Source organism: Cucurbita pepo, chromosome LG11, assembly GCF_002806865.2.
Source record: "Cucurbita pepo subsp. pepo cultivar mu-cu-16 chromosome LG11, ASM280686v2, whole genome shotgun sequence".
In the NCBI taxonomy this organism is placed as follows: Eukaryota; Viridiplantae; Streptophyta; class Magnoliopsida; order Cucurbitales; family Cucurbitaceae; genus Cucurbita; species Cucurbita pepo.
The window spans coordinates 7,921,740-7,935,252 of NC_036648.1; the positions used below are offsets into that span (position 1 = coordinate 7,921,740).

Below are 13,513 nucleotides of genomic sequence, written 5' to 3' on the forward strand. Positions count from 1 at the left end.
GGAACCGCTCTCTGGTGGGGGAGAGGTCTCAAAAAAAAAAAAAAAATAAATAAAAATAATAATATTCGAAGTAAGTTCTCGTGACTTTGTTATAGAATAGAGAGAGTATTCTTTCATTATAAACTCATAATCATTCTATAAATTAGCGGATATGGAACTTTTATCATCAAACATGAATTTGATTAAATTATAGGTTTTCTTTATATATTATTTTTTTCTATCTGAGTTATATGTTATTAAAGTCATTGTTATTGTTTAATCGGTTTTAGCTTATGAGCATACTTTCTTTCAAATTGTTTTCAAACATATATTCTCGCTTGCCTTTCCTATCAAAGCCGTTGTTTGGTTTTAGTTTGTAAGCTTATATTTTTTCAAATTATTTTCAAACATATATTCTCGCTCACGTTTTCTAAAACATTTTTTACAAATGTGACTCGAAGCTCAAGTATATGTCGACGATGTCTGCGAAGTTTGAATTTCTTATGTCTTGACTTATTCGTTGGATTAGAACAAGTGTCACACAATCGCTCTATATTTATGTCGATTTTCTGTAACATTTTTTATTCTCTTAGAAGTTAAAGTTCACATCATGTGGTCTTATCACAAGCTTAATAATTTGTAATTTCTATCTTTAATTTGAAAAAAAAATAAATAAATAACTATCAAAATTTCTCATTCAACAGAGATCTTTCAAGATCTATTCAAATGTAGTCCCAATAGTGAAAGTATTCTTTGATTATAAGCTCTCGTGCCTTTCTTTTGTGCTTCTCCAAAAAGGCTTCTTACCAATGGTGAAAGTATTCTTTGATTATAAACGCATGATCATTCTCTAAATTAGCGGATGTGGGACTCTCATCATCCAACAGACTTATTAGACACTTTTCGAAAAAAACAGGTTATAAACGTTAATTACTCTACAATTTTAAGTCCCAAATTTTTCTATTACTTTACAATCTCATTTCTCTGTGAAAAAAACATGAAGAAAGAGGAACTTCTAAAGCTCAAACCTGTCTAAGTTTATATGAGAAAACCAAGAGAAGAAGCAATTGCAAGAAAAAAGGTAAGGAACTTACAGATTTGTTGATGAGATAGTTGTCTCTTTTTTCTTTTTCTTTTAGTTTGATTGTTTGTGCCTATTGTTGATCCATAAAACGGCGTCGTCTAGGGTCTTTGATCTTGATCTTCCAATGGGCATCAGGGAAACTGGAGTTTCTGGCAAAACTTCTCCATTTTCTTAGCCTGAAATCCATCTTCTTCGTCAGTCCACAAAAGGGCTGCAGCTCTGCGGGCATGGCTTCGTAGACTTCCCACCATTTGGCATGAGCTGAGTCACTTGCAAAAATTTGGTGGTCTTCCTTGTCCCAGTTGCAGTCATAGTCCTTATAGCACATCCATGGCTTCATCCCCAGGTAATGTATTGCATAAGGATCTGTTCATAAACAATGTATTTATAATACCAAGCACTATTGAAAATTAACTAAACTAAGCTTTGGTGTTTAATGTATGAACTTATAAACGGGTACTTATTGTGGAGGATTGTTGGGAGAGAAGTCCTACCTCGTCTAATTAAGGGGTGGATCACGACATGGAACCAAAAGCAAAGCCATAAGAACTTATGTTCAAAGTTGACAATATCATCTCATGGCAATTAGCCAAGGTGGGACTCACACCCAACAATCCTCAACAATCCTTCCCTCGAACAAAATACACTATAAGTCTACCCCTTAATCGAGGCTCAACTTCTTTCTTTGTAGCCCTCGAAAAAAATACACCCTTTGTTCGACACTGTAATCACCTTTTGACTATACTTTCGAGGCTCACAATCTTTGAACTCCTTTCTCTGTAGCCCTCGAACAAAATACACCATTTGTTCGACACTTCAATCACTTTTTGACTATTCCTTCGAGGCTCACAATTTTTGTTCGATATTTGAGAATTCTACTGTCATGGCTAAGTTTAGGGCATGAATCTGATACCATGTGTAGGAATCATGGATCTTCGTAATGGTATGATATTGTCAACTTTGAGCATAAGTTTTCATGGTTTTGTTTTGGGCTTCCCCAAAAGTTTCACACTAATGAAGATATATTCATTTACTTATAAACCCAAAATTAGCCAATAATGGTCTCACATCCAACCAAGCTTGAACACATAGGAGATGCTTGGTTCCTAACATTTATTTGATTATTGCCTTATAAAGTATATAATAATATAAATCAGACTATGTCCATTGAGTTTTATAAATATCAGACACTTTTTAAGATTTGAAAACTAATATCAAAATTTAATCAAAAGTTAAAAAGAATCTAAATTTGAATGACACCAAAGGAAGTAGTTTTAATCTAAAATCATAGGATTACGATTCAGAAAGTCAAGGTTAAATAGAATTACCTGAATTATTCTCAACGTTTTCCTTCTGAAAGATCTTGAGATGGTTGATCCTAGAAGGAAGCCTATGCCACCACGTGAAGACCTCATTCAAAAACCCTTGATCACCACCATTATAAGACTTCAACTCAAAGCTCTTAACCATCAAGTCCTCAAACAAGCAATTTGATGGCTCAACAACCATAAGCCCAGAATTGAACCTCATTTTGTTGTTAGCGGCGGCAGAGAGCTGAGGGAGGGCGAAGAACTCATCGATGTTCTTGAGAACCAAGAGGTCAGCATCAATGAAGACAATCTTGTCGTACTTCACGAGCTGCCATATTCGGAGCTTGCTGTAGTTCCACTCGTTATATGAGCCTTTCTCGGCAAAAGGGCTGCGTATGCGGTGGAACCTCATGATGTCCCACCCGGCGGCCTCGAGGGCGTCCAGGGATTTGTTGGTTATGGAGTTATCGACCAAGAGTACCAGGTCTTTGGATGTGTCTGTTAGGAGGAGGCTTTGAGCTAAGGCAATGGCGCCACAGACGTAGGCTTCTGAGGAGTGGAGGATTGTCACGTACGCTTCTTTTGGCATGATTCTAATTTGTTGGTCGGTTGAGTTGTTTTTTGGTGCTTTTTGTAACAAGAAATTCCTCCAAACTTCTCTCCCTGCAAAACCAACAAAAATATATATATCACAAATTTTTTTTATCCCAAATTGAATTCATGCACGGTGGATTCACCTGTCTTGATCTATGAACTACATCGAAAATGAGTTCTTATTTTCTAATCTTAGAGAAAGAAAATAATGATTGTTGGATGAAAATCCCACATCCACTAAATTAGCCAATGATCATGGTTTATAATAAAAAAATACTATCTTATTTGTATGAGGCAAAATCCAAACTAAATTCACGAAAGCTTACACTCAAAATAGACAATATCATACTATTGTAGAGAGTCGTGTTCATCTAACAATGATTATTTGGGATGGGGTTACCCGACAATACACAGCTAGATATCATTGAAATTCAACCATGAATCATAAATTTCTTGTCTTGATATAATACTATGGTATTTAACTAATAGACTAAATTACAAGAAACTCCTAAAAAAGTAATTAACAATCCTAAATTTGGGGTAAAATAAAACATTAAACTTTAAAAGATATTAAATAGTTTAATCCAAATCCACACAATCAAATATTTATGGATTTACAGTAAATTTTTTAAGTTTCAGACACAAGAATATTTTTAAAAAAATACAAATATATTTTATTTATTATAATTTAATGTGAGAATCAGCACATGAATAATCAGATTCATATTTATATTTAATACAGTAAGAACATAACAATAAGAAGAAAAAAAAGATAAAAACAGAATAATTCTCCTGCAGTCCAATGGCTGTGATTCTCATGAACAGCTATTAACTTACCAAACTTAGCAAAGAAAGAATCAATAAATCAATAATTAACTTGCCAAAATCTGCACATTTTCAGAAAACGTTTCTTTTGACTATGAATTTCAATAGAGAAATTAATGTAAACGACAATGGAGAGAGTATTCTTTGATTATAAACCCATGATCATTCCCTAAATTAGTCGATGTGAGACTTTCATCATCCAACACCTCCCCTCGACTCCTCCTTTTGGAGTCTTAGTCATTTTTTACTATGCCGGGCATGACTCTGATACCAGGTTAGGAATAACGGATCTCCACAATGGTATGATATTGTCCACTCTGAGCATAAGCTCTCATGACTTTGCTCTGTGCTTCCCAAAAAGCCTCATACCAATGGAGAGAGTATTCTTTGATTATAAACTCATGATCATTCCCTAAATTATCCGATGTGTGACTTTCATCATCCAACAATTTTAATCATTTAAAAATCAGACTAGGTATCGACTTTGAGCATATGTGAGCAAAAAATAAGTACTATGAATACCATACAGAGAATTTTGAACAAGAAAACATGGTAAACTAATTAGGAAGGGAGATTCTCGGACTATCCTTCTAAGTAGTCTACTCGTCTCACTCGCTTAGTTGACTAAGATTGACCGAGACAGACTATGGTAAGGTAGCTTAATCTTCTTTTTCGGACCTATGTATAGGCTATAACCACTCTACCAAGCTTAAGAATTAAGCATATAATCATCACATATTCCAAGAAAATCAGTAACGCCAATGAATTAATGAAAAACAAGACGAATTAGGAAAATAGATTTTAAAGGAAAAAAATAATTTCCAGAAACGAACGAAGAAAAACCAACCTGTCCGAGCATAAACAGGCGCAAGCTGGCAGGATCCGAAAGGCATCAAGATTTTCTGTTTCAATCTCCTCAACTCCGGTTTATACACCGAAACTCCCTCCACCGTATGATCAGGATTCACAAGATCATCACATCTGAAAATCTCTCTCATGGGACCACATGCTCCCACAAACGCAACGTACACCGTCTGAAGCAGATCTTCCTCCACCCACCCGCTCGCCAGAGCCACTCTCGCCGCAGCGAGATTCGCCTGCAAGCGAAACGCGTCTCTGAATATCCCTTTCTTGCACGGAATCCTCACTATCACGAGGTTTAGATCAGTGTAGAGCTCAGTTTTCGGCATTGGAATATCCGGACATTTCGGCGATTTGAACTTCTCGTCTTCATCGATCCACTCTGGAAATAGACTCGTCCATTCGACATCCTTTCCGACACGTTCAAAATGAATCGGAACGGTCTCGATTCTTTGTTTCGATTCTTCCGCTAAGCCGAGAAGGTCGAATACATCGTCGATTCCTTCGTCGTTGTCGCTTATGTTGATTAATCCGATTTTGATCTTCTCCTGACCTCGAAATTCCTTCTCGCTGACGGCGGATTGAGGCCTGTTGTTAGTGGTTGTAGCGGCGATAATCGGAGGATTGTTGGAGTTAGAGGAGAGGAGAATGAGAGAGAGGAACAAACAGAGGAGGAAGAAGAAGAAGAAGATGAGAATGGAGGAGGATTTTCGTCTGTTACTGTAAGAAAATTGTTTGGTACTTACAAAGAGATTCTGCGACGACGACGGAGATTGAGAAGGCTTGATGATCCATTGCTTGGAAGTGGAGGGAGCTTTAGCGAAGGCCATGAAGGATGGCCGGAGATTCAGAGGAGAGAGAGAGAGAATTAGAGGTGAGAGGAAGCCATGGAGATGGAAGCTCTGGTTTTAGATAGTAATGGAATTTGCATGGCAGCACGTTGCAGTTGTTAATGGACGAAGAATTGCGTGCCTTCCTTTTGTTGTTATGAATCTTGGTGGACTTTTCTATCTTACTCTCTCACGCGCCTCTCTGGTGCGTGTACCTTACTTCGAATATATATATATATATTATCTTAAATTTTTTATTTTTATTAAATGCAAAACAGTTACAATAGAATAGCAATTTTTATTTTTTATAATCTTTTTCTTTAATATTATCCATTGAAATATTATTATCGTCTGCATTTAACGGAAATAAAATATAGTTTAGGTATGAAATTAATTAAAGAAAAATTATTTTATTTTATTTTATTTTTTTGTTGAAATATTATTATCGGGCTAATAGTTGCTATAATTGTAACGAAAATTGAGAAAATATTTTCTTTTAATTGGCGATAAATAAAAAAAATTAGAAAATATTACGAGATTTAAGCGCAAGACATAAAAAAGCTCTAATTATAGTTATGCTCGTGATTAATCCATAAATACCAACAGGCATTGTTGTATGCGAGTTTGCGTGTGATAGTTAGGAACTATAACGGTGAAACGATGCTCGTGGTTTGATATATTGAATGTTGTTTGAATTGACTGTTCTCGTAAAAATTGTTTGTTTTTTACTGTTGAAACTTAAACAAATCATTTTAATAACAAAATCTAGTCATTTGTTTATGAAATTCGAACTTATCATCTGCAATAACTTACGTTAGTCTTCCGTCATGCTTCAAGAAGTTATTACACGATCATTACGATCGACGTTTTAGTTAAGAAACATCGATAATGACTGTGACATATTTGATTTTTTTTTTACTTTTATAAACATCTCGTTTTTATTAAAAAATTTAAATATTTATTTATTTTTATTACAATAAGGTACAAGAATTATGTTCCCTTTAATAATTTCAAATATTCAATTATAATAATTAATAATTAATATAATCTTATATAAATAAATTATGGGATTAAGTGATAAAATATAGCACGTTTTTTTTTTAAAAAAAAAAAAATTGGTAGATGGGAACGTGGAGGAGACTATTTGAATAAAAAAAAAATTATTATCTTTATTTATTTTATTTTTTTAATTAGAGAAAAACTATATATATTTTAATAATAGAAGAGTGGAATATCGGATTATACAAAGTCGGGTCACCCCTTACTCTACCATTATTTTCGGGTGTTAGACTCTCTTCGTCTCTCGAGAAGTATAACGGTGGTAACTTTTGAAATTGGTAATACCATATCAACTTTAGACGACTCAGTGTCTTGACAGGTCCAGTGAATAAATTGTCTCAGAGTTGCATCGTAAGATTGTGATGAATTGGAGTTGTCGTCGACCCCGTCCTCCCTCGTGATCAAAACTATCATCTCCGGTGAGACCGGTCACTTCATTTCCTTTAATTAATACAAATGATTCCTTCGATAGGAAAGTCATCTCCTTGAAGATGGGATTAATGTACTCAACCTATTTACCCGAGTATGTTAGGTTGGAATGTCTCCATAACTATCTCGTCCTTTAATTCATGATCGAGAAACAGACTGTTGCACAACAACTAGGAGACTAGGGTAGATGAATTTTGGCCGATAAAGACATGCAACTCTAGAAGCAACCGATTTTCGGAATAAATTAAGAGCTAAGTAATAGTCAACCTAAGATGCTCGAGTAACTCGAGATTCCTAAGTACATATCTTATATTCGTGCAAACTAAATAAATTATTTTAGATGTGTATTTCATATGATTATTGAAAACGCCATCTGGAATTTAAAACTCTTGAGATGCCTCTTGTATGGTCAACCTAAGATGCTCGAGTAGTTCGAGATTCCTAGGTATAAATCATACATTCGTGCAAATCAAATAGAATACAAAAGAGGTCCATTTCATAGGAATCTTGGATTCTCACGAAAGGAACTATCCCTTAACATCATGTTTTTGATAATTCAACAATGTTCGAGAATTAATTCCATTCTTTAAAGTTACTATTTATTTATTAAGAATTTTTATGTTTCCTTTCAATTATCTAAAATTATTTACTACGTAAACGAAGTTATGCCTTACAACGTTACAACGAATCTAAATACGTACGTAGAAAACAATTGTCTTGACGACGTCCCATGGCTAGCATTCGAAATGTCTTGTCTTGAGTCCTTTTGGACTATTTTGTTCTCACTCACATGTATCTTGGAAAAATTACGAGGAGATCACCCAAATTGTTCAGGGTAAAATATTTTTACCATGAAGTTTTTACAATTTAGCCATCGAAAAGGAAAGTGCATCTTTTTTTTGTGTATGCAGTGACTTTCAATTTTTTTAAGTTTTTCTTAGCTATGGTATCCTCAGGATTTCTCTCATTCGGATAAAATCTCAAATCTTGATGTACCTGATATCACAGGTTTGAAAACAAACTTCAATTTTCAAACATTACAAAGCTCGAGAGTATAATTGAACAAACCGAGAATTTTGATAGTTCATAAAAAAAAATAATGATGTAATGTAGAGTGCACGTGATGTCCACGTTAGTTGGGAGGAGAACAAAACACTTTTTATAATAGTGTGGAAACCTTCCCCTAGCAGACGGAGTTTAAAGCTTTGAGGAGAAACTCGAGAGTAAAAATTCAAAGAGGACAATATCTGCTAGCAGTGGACGTGGGCCGTGGGCCGTGGGAAAACGATCAAATTGGACAAAACCGACAAACACCAAATGAGTCCGACCCAAATCTGATTCTTAGGAACGTGTGATGCTTTTGCTCAAACCCCATTTCTTGCGCTACACTCCAAAATTCAAACAAAACCATCAAACCCCAAAGCTTTCCTCTCCACCCGATTCATTTTCATGTAAGAAAAACTTCCCTTTCCCACCAATTTTCTGGGCAAACAAACAAAATTCCTCTACCCTACACCACTTCCACCATTTCCATGGAACCTTTCAACCCTTTCTTTGCATACCCATTTAATCCAAAAACAGGATTCCCCATCTTTTGGCGCAAAGCCCTGCCTCCAGATTGATCACATAGCTCAGAATCCATCAATCTGTAAGCGAGTTCTTCGTTCCCAACTTCAGAATTCAGATGGGTTTTTATTGTTCTTTCTTTTTCTTGCCTGATTGTTGTGAGTGTGTAAAGTAAAATGATAAAGAAATGTGACGATTCTTGTTCTACATCGCTTTCGATTGCGTAATGATTTTTACCCACGTTTTGGTTTCGAATTTGGGGTCCCCAAAAGATGAGAGATCGTAATAATCCTGTAAATTACTACCATGGAAAAGGAGATTTTACAGCTTTATGTGATGTTCTTGGAAGTTTTGGCCTCCCAACAAGCCATTATTGTTCTTGTTTGTTCATCCTCTGCCTGTAATTTAATCTGAGCTTTTCTGATAAGGAATCAATACCAAATGATAAGGAATCACTACTACAAGGGAAGTAAGATTCAGATTACCTTGTCGATCGAATATCTCATCGAATCCTCTGTGTTCTTTCTCTGTGTAGCATATATGTCTCAGTTGTGTATTTGATGCTTTTTTTCCCCAATGGGTTTCTTAGAAGAATGCTCCAAATGCCCAACACTTTTCCATTGTGATTTGAAAGCTTCAATAATTGTGTGCCCAAATGGACCCAAAGGACATGAAATAGTTGTCCTTGGTGACTATACCTGAAAGGAAAGAATAAAAATAGATTAAAGCTACTTTATTCATATTCCTCTCTAATATTCCCAAGAAATGAACCAAACCAGAATCTAGAGAAATTGCTATCTACAGGCCAACGTTATGAAGAAGCTGATTTTAATACCAACTTTACCTTTCTCTGCTCATGATGAACTGCCTAGCTTTTCTGAAGAATGCTCAAGCAATATAGCCTGAGAGAAGGCTATTGAAGAAGCTCTGACTTACAAACCCCTTTTTCTGATGCATTTCAGGGTGTGTGAGCCACTTTTGTATTCAGTTCTCCTCGGATCGTCCCCTCTTTGTTCGTCGAAGTACACGAGCAGTTGCTTCCAGAACTTGATTCTGGGTAAGATTTAGATTCTTGTTCCATGTGTTTGAGATGATTTCTGATGGAATGAATAAATTGTTCATAAGCTAGTACTTTAGTGTTCAATGGCTTTAAAAGAGGAGATTCCTCATCTGATATTGTTAGAATCATTTTGAACTTCTAAGAACATAAACTCGGTTAAACCTTTTTCCCTTTTTCTTCCATTCTAAGTAATTGGTCATAGGAATCAATCAGTGACTTAAATTTCTGAAAATGTTTTAGGGAAATGAGTAAGGCTTTAGAATTTGGCTTTTGAATCTGTTGGAAAATAGTTTGTGTGAGATCCCACGTCGGTTGGAGAGGGGAACGAAGCATTCTTGTGTGGAAACCTCTCCGTAGCATACGCGTTTTAAAATCTTGAGGGGAAGTTCGGAAGGGAAAGCCCAAAGAAGACAATATCTAATAGCGGTGGGCTTGAGCTGTTATAAATGGTATAAGAGCCAAACACCGGGCGATATGTCATCTAGAAGGAAAAGCCCAAAACGGACAATATCTACTAGCAGTGAGCTTGGGCTTGGGTGGTTACAAATGGTATTAGAGTCAGACATCGGGCGATACGCCAGCGAGGAGGCGAAGCCCGAAAGGAAAGGTCCAAAGAGGGGAGGACGATATCAATAATGTAGGTTCTAATATTAGATTAAGAGGGACCCATGGGTATTATTTGATTGTTTCTTTGCCATTCACTAAGGATTATGTATGAATTAAGTAAATAATGTTTGTGCAATGTGCAGGTCTAGATAAACATGAGAAAGATGGCAGATAATGGTAAGGATTTTCAAGTAGAAACAGATTCACTTCTTGGACTGAGTGAATCTGGGAAGCTTATACCGAGCTCTTCTCGAGTGTTATCGATACTTTCCTCTACGTTTGAGAGATCGATTCAGAAGAACGAAAAATTGTTGAAAAGGCTCAAAAAGAAAGACAGTGTCACAATTTTCCATGGTTCCCGAGCGCCCACTATGAGCACGGGACAATATATTGATCGCATCTCGAAGTACACATGTTGTGGCACGCCTTGCTTAGTTGTTGCCTACATATATATCGAAAGGTATCTTCAAAAGATGGGTGCTTACCTTACTTCTTTGAACGTCCACCGCCTTCTGATCACTAGCATCATGGTTGCAGCAAAGTTTAACGATGCCGGGTAAGTTCTAATATCGCCTCGTTAGCTTAACTGTGTAATTAACTCGAGATGACAAGATTTTGAGCTTGGAGATTATCTGCAGCTTAGTTTTTTCAATTCATGCACAACACTTACTTACCCTTCATCGGTTCAGGTTTATATATGTAACAGTTCAAGTCTACCACTAACAGTTATTAGCCTATTTGCATTTTCCCTTTTGGAATTCCTCTCAAAGTTTTAAACGCGTCTACTAGGGAGAGGTTTCCACACCCTTATAAGAAATGATTCATTCCCCTCTTCAACCGACGTGGGTCTCACAATCCACTCCCCCTTGTGGGCTAGCATCCTCGCCGTCCAGAGATTGGCTCTTGGCTCTTGGCTCTGATACCATTTGTAACCGCCCAAGCCCACTGCAAGCAAATATTGTCCTCTTTGGGCTTTCCCTTCTGGGCTTCCCCTCGAGGTTTTAAAACGCATCTACTAGAGAGAGGTTTCCACCCCCTTATAAGAAATGTTTCGATTCCTTCTCTAACTGATGTGTGATCTCACAATATAGTTGAACTTTTTAGTAAAAAGTGGATTAAATAGATGATTTAGTTCCTCATTTTTTATTCATTCTTCAATTTTGTGCCTTCTCTAACTGACGTGGGATCTCACAATATAGTTGAACTTTTTAGTAAAAAGTGGATTAAATAGATGATTTAGCTCCTCATGTTTGATTCATTCTTCAATTTTGTGCAATATAATAGTAATGCTAGAAGACACCGACATGCAACTCAAACCATTGAGTCGCTCGTTCGATACTACTAAACTCGATATCGTGCATCTCATCTGTCATATTATGGCATGCCTGTTTCCTCCTGATTTCTGGGATGTTATACACAACTTATGCTATGCTATGCAGGTGCTATAACAATGCCTTTTATGCCAAGGTAGGAGGAGTGAGCACCAAAGAAATGAACAGCATGGAGATAGAATTGCTATTCAATTTGGACTTCAGACTTCATGTCACTGCAGATGTGTTCAGAGCTCACTGTTTGCAGCTCCAAAAGGAAGGTCTGGGGGAGAATCAAATTGATCGACGACCCGGGAACAAGACTCGAACGAGATGCTTACCTCAAATTGCAAGCTATACTTGCAGAGCCATTTAAACATTCCAAGAGATCTCTCTCGAATTTCATGGTTAGTTAGTGTTCGATCTTTATCAAGTGAACTGGAAAAGTTTATAATTCAATAATGGTTAATCAGTTCTCCTTATGCTAACTGAGAAATATTTGTAATTTTTTTGGGAGTCCATGACTTCAAATCCTTGTCTTTCAGAACTGGACAATTAAAATAATAATAATAATAATAATAATAAATCTATTTCATTNGGGAGTCCATGACTTCAAATCCTTGTCTTTCAGAACTGGACAATTAAAATAATAATAATAATAATAAATCTATTTCAATAAATAAAACAATTTTGAATTTTTTAAAATTATTTTTGGGATTTGATAAAACTGAATAATTATTAGTTTATGTAGAACCATTTTGGTTACTCTTACAAAATTATGCTAATGGTTGCTTTTAAAATCAACTTTTTAAATCCNTTGTTTTTTTTTTTTTTTTTTAATAATACTGATTGAGTTCTTTTCCTACCGATATCGAATAGAACATGTTGAGCTAGATCTTCTTCGGGTAAAACTAGCTTCTTTTAATTAAAAAAATCAATTTTAATTTATCAACACATCATCAAGTTAAAGTTTTTGAAGAAGAAGAAGAATGCAGACGTATATATATGTATTTTTTTATAAGAGATAATTTCATTGATGAATAAAATAAATGTAACATGTCATATATATATATATATGACATATTTACGATACTACACCATACCAAAGAAAGAAATGACTATNTTAAATAAAACAATTTTGAATTTTTTAAAATTATTTTTGGGATTTGATAAAACTGAATAATTATTAGTTTATGTAGAACCATTTTGGTTACTCTTACAAAATTATGCTAATGGTTGCTTTTAAAATCAACTTTTTAAATCCTATATATATTTTGTATTCAAATAGTAATGAAAATTTATTGTAAATCAGCCTTAGTTCTGATTTCTATTTTTTTTTTAATAATATCAATTGGATTCTTTTCCTACCGATATTGAATAGAACATGTTGAGCTAGATCGTAAAACTAGCTTATTTTAATTAAAAGAATCAATTTTAATTTATTAACGCATCATCAAGGTAAAGTTTTTAAAGTTTTTGAAGAGGAATAATGCAGACGTATATGTATGTATGTATGTATTTTTTATAAGAGATAATCTTATTGATGATTAAAATAAATGTAATATGCCATATATATTTATGAGACTACACCAAACCAAAGAAAGAAATGACTATTTTTATCTATGAAACTTGTACTGAAAATCTCTTTTTAAATGATGACTATGAGCATATTAAACCATATCTTTAAAATTTTCCAAATGCATCTCAAATTAACTTTAACTATTCTATTCAGTACACATGTTTAACACCATGGACAAAAAAATGACAGCAAACAAGGTAGTTTCTAACACATGAATGANACCATATCTTTAAAATTTTCCAAATGCATCTCAAATTAACTTCAACTATTCTATTCAGTAACACATGTTTAACACAATGGACAAAAAAATGACAGCAAACAAGGTAGTTTCTAACACATGAATGAATTCATTAACCTTCTTTGTCCAACAATTTATGCATATATAGATCATCCATGTGTCTTTGGGCTAGTAATTTATAGA

At 34.9% G+C, this 13,513-nt stretch overlaps 2 protein-coding genes across 3 annotated transcripts; one reads left to right on the plus strand and one right to left on the minus strand.

The window, feature by feature from the left end:
- Positions 1-920: 920 nt before the first annotated feature.
- LOC111805674 (putative UDP-glucuronate:xylan alpha-glucuronosyltransferase 5) lies at positions 921-5,696 on the minus strand. The gene is made up of 3 exons (XM_023690838.1): positions 4,640-5,696; positions 2,392-3,036; positions 921-1,429 (listed from the first exon to the last, which is right to left on the minus strand). Exons 1-3 carry the CDS (start codon positions 5,481-5,483, stop codon positions 1,134-1,136), a joined length of 1,785 nt encoding a protein of 594 aa, XP_023546606.1. The 5' UTR covers positions 5,484-5,696; the 3' UTR covers positions 921-1,133.
- A 2,708-nt stretch (positions 5,697-8,404) lies between these two features.
- On the plus strand, positions 8,405-12,021 carry LOC111805046 (cyclin-P3-1). Of its 2 annotated transcripts, XM_023689908.1 has the most exons (4): positions 8,405-8,619; positions 9,500-9,594; positions 10,347-10,759; positions 11,643-12,021. In XM_023689908.1, exons 3-4 carry the CDS (start codon positions 10,359-10,361, stop codon positions 11,887-11,889), a joined length of 648 nt encoding a protein of 215 aa, XP_023545676.1. In that variant the 5' UTR covers positions 8,405-8,619; positions 9,500-9,594; positions 10,347-10,358; the 3' UTR covers positions 11,890-12,021. The 2 variants fall into 2 exon arrangements, with proteins under 2 accessions (XP_023545676.1, XP_023545675.1); XM_023689907.1 differs by lacking the exon at positions 8,405-8,619 and having other exon boundaries at positions 9,280-9,594.
- Positions 12,022-13,513: the final 1,492 nt, after the last annotated feature.

Bases quoted from the DNA above. Each gene is read 5' to 3' on its own strand.
- LOC111805046 (XM_023689908.1), top strand. From the start codon at position 10,359: ATGAGAAAGATGGCAGATAATGGTAAGGATTTTCAAGTAGAAACAGAT. The intron at 10,760-11,642 runs GTAAGTTCTAAT...TATGCTATGCAG, and splicing joins GCAAAGTTTAACGATGCCGG to GTGCTATAACAATGCCTTTT.
- LOC111805674 (XM_023690838.1), bottom strand. From the start codon at position 5,483: ATGGCCTTCGCTAAAGCTCCCTCCACTTCCAAGCAATGGATCATCAAG. The intron at 3,037-4,639 runs GTTGGTTTTTCT...TTGGTTTTGCAG, and splicing joins GCCTGTTTATGCTCGGACAG to GGAGAGAAGTTTGGAGGAAT. The intron at 1,430-2,391 runs GTAATTCTATTT...GTTTATGAACAG, and splicing joins AAACGTTGAGAATAATTCAG to ATCCTTATGCAATACATTAC.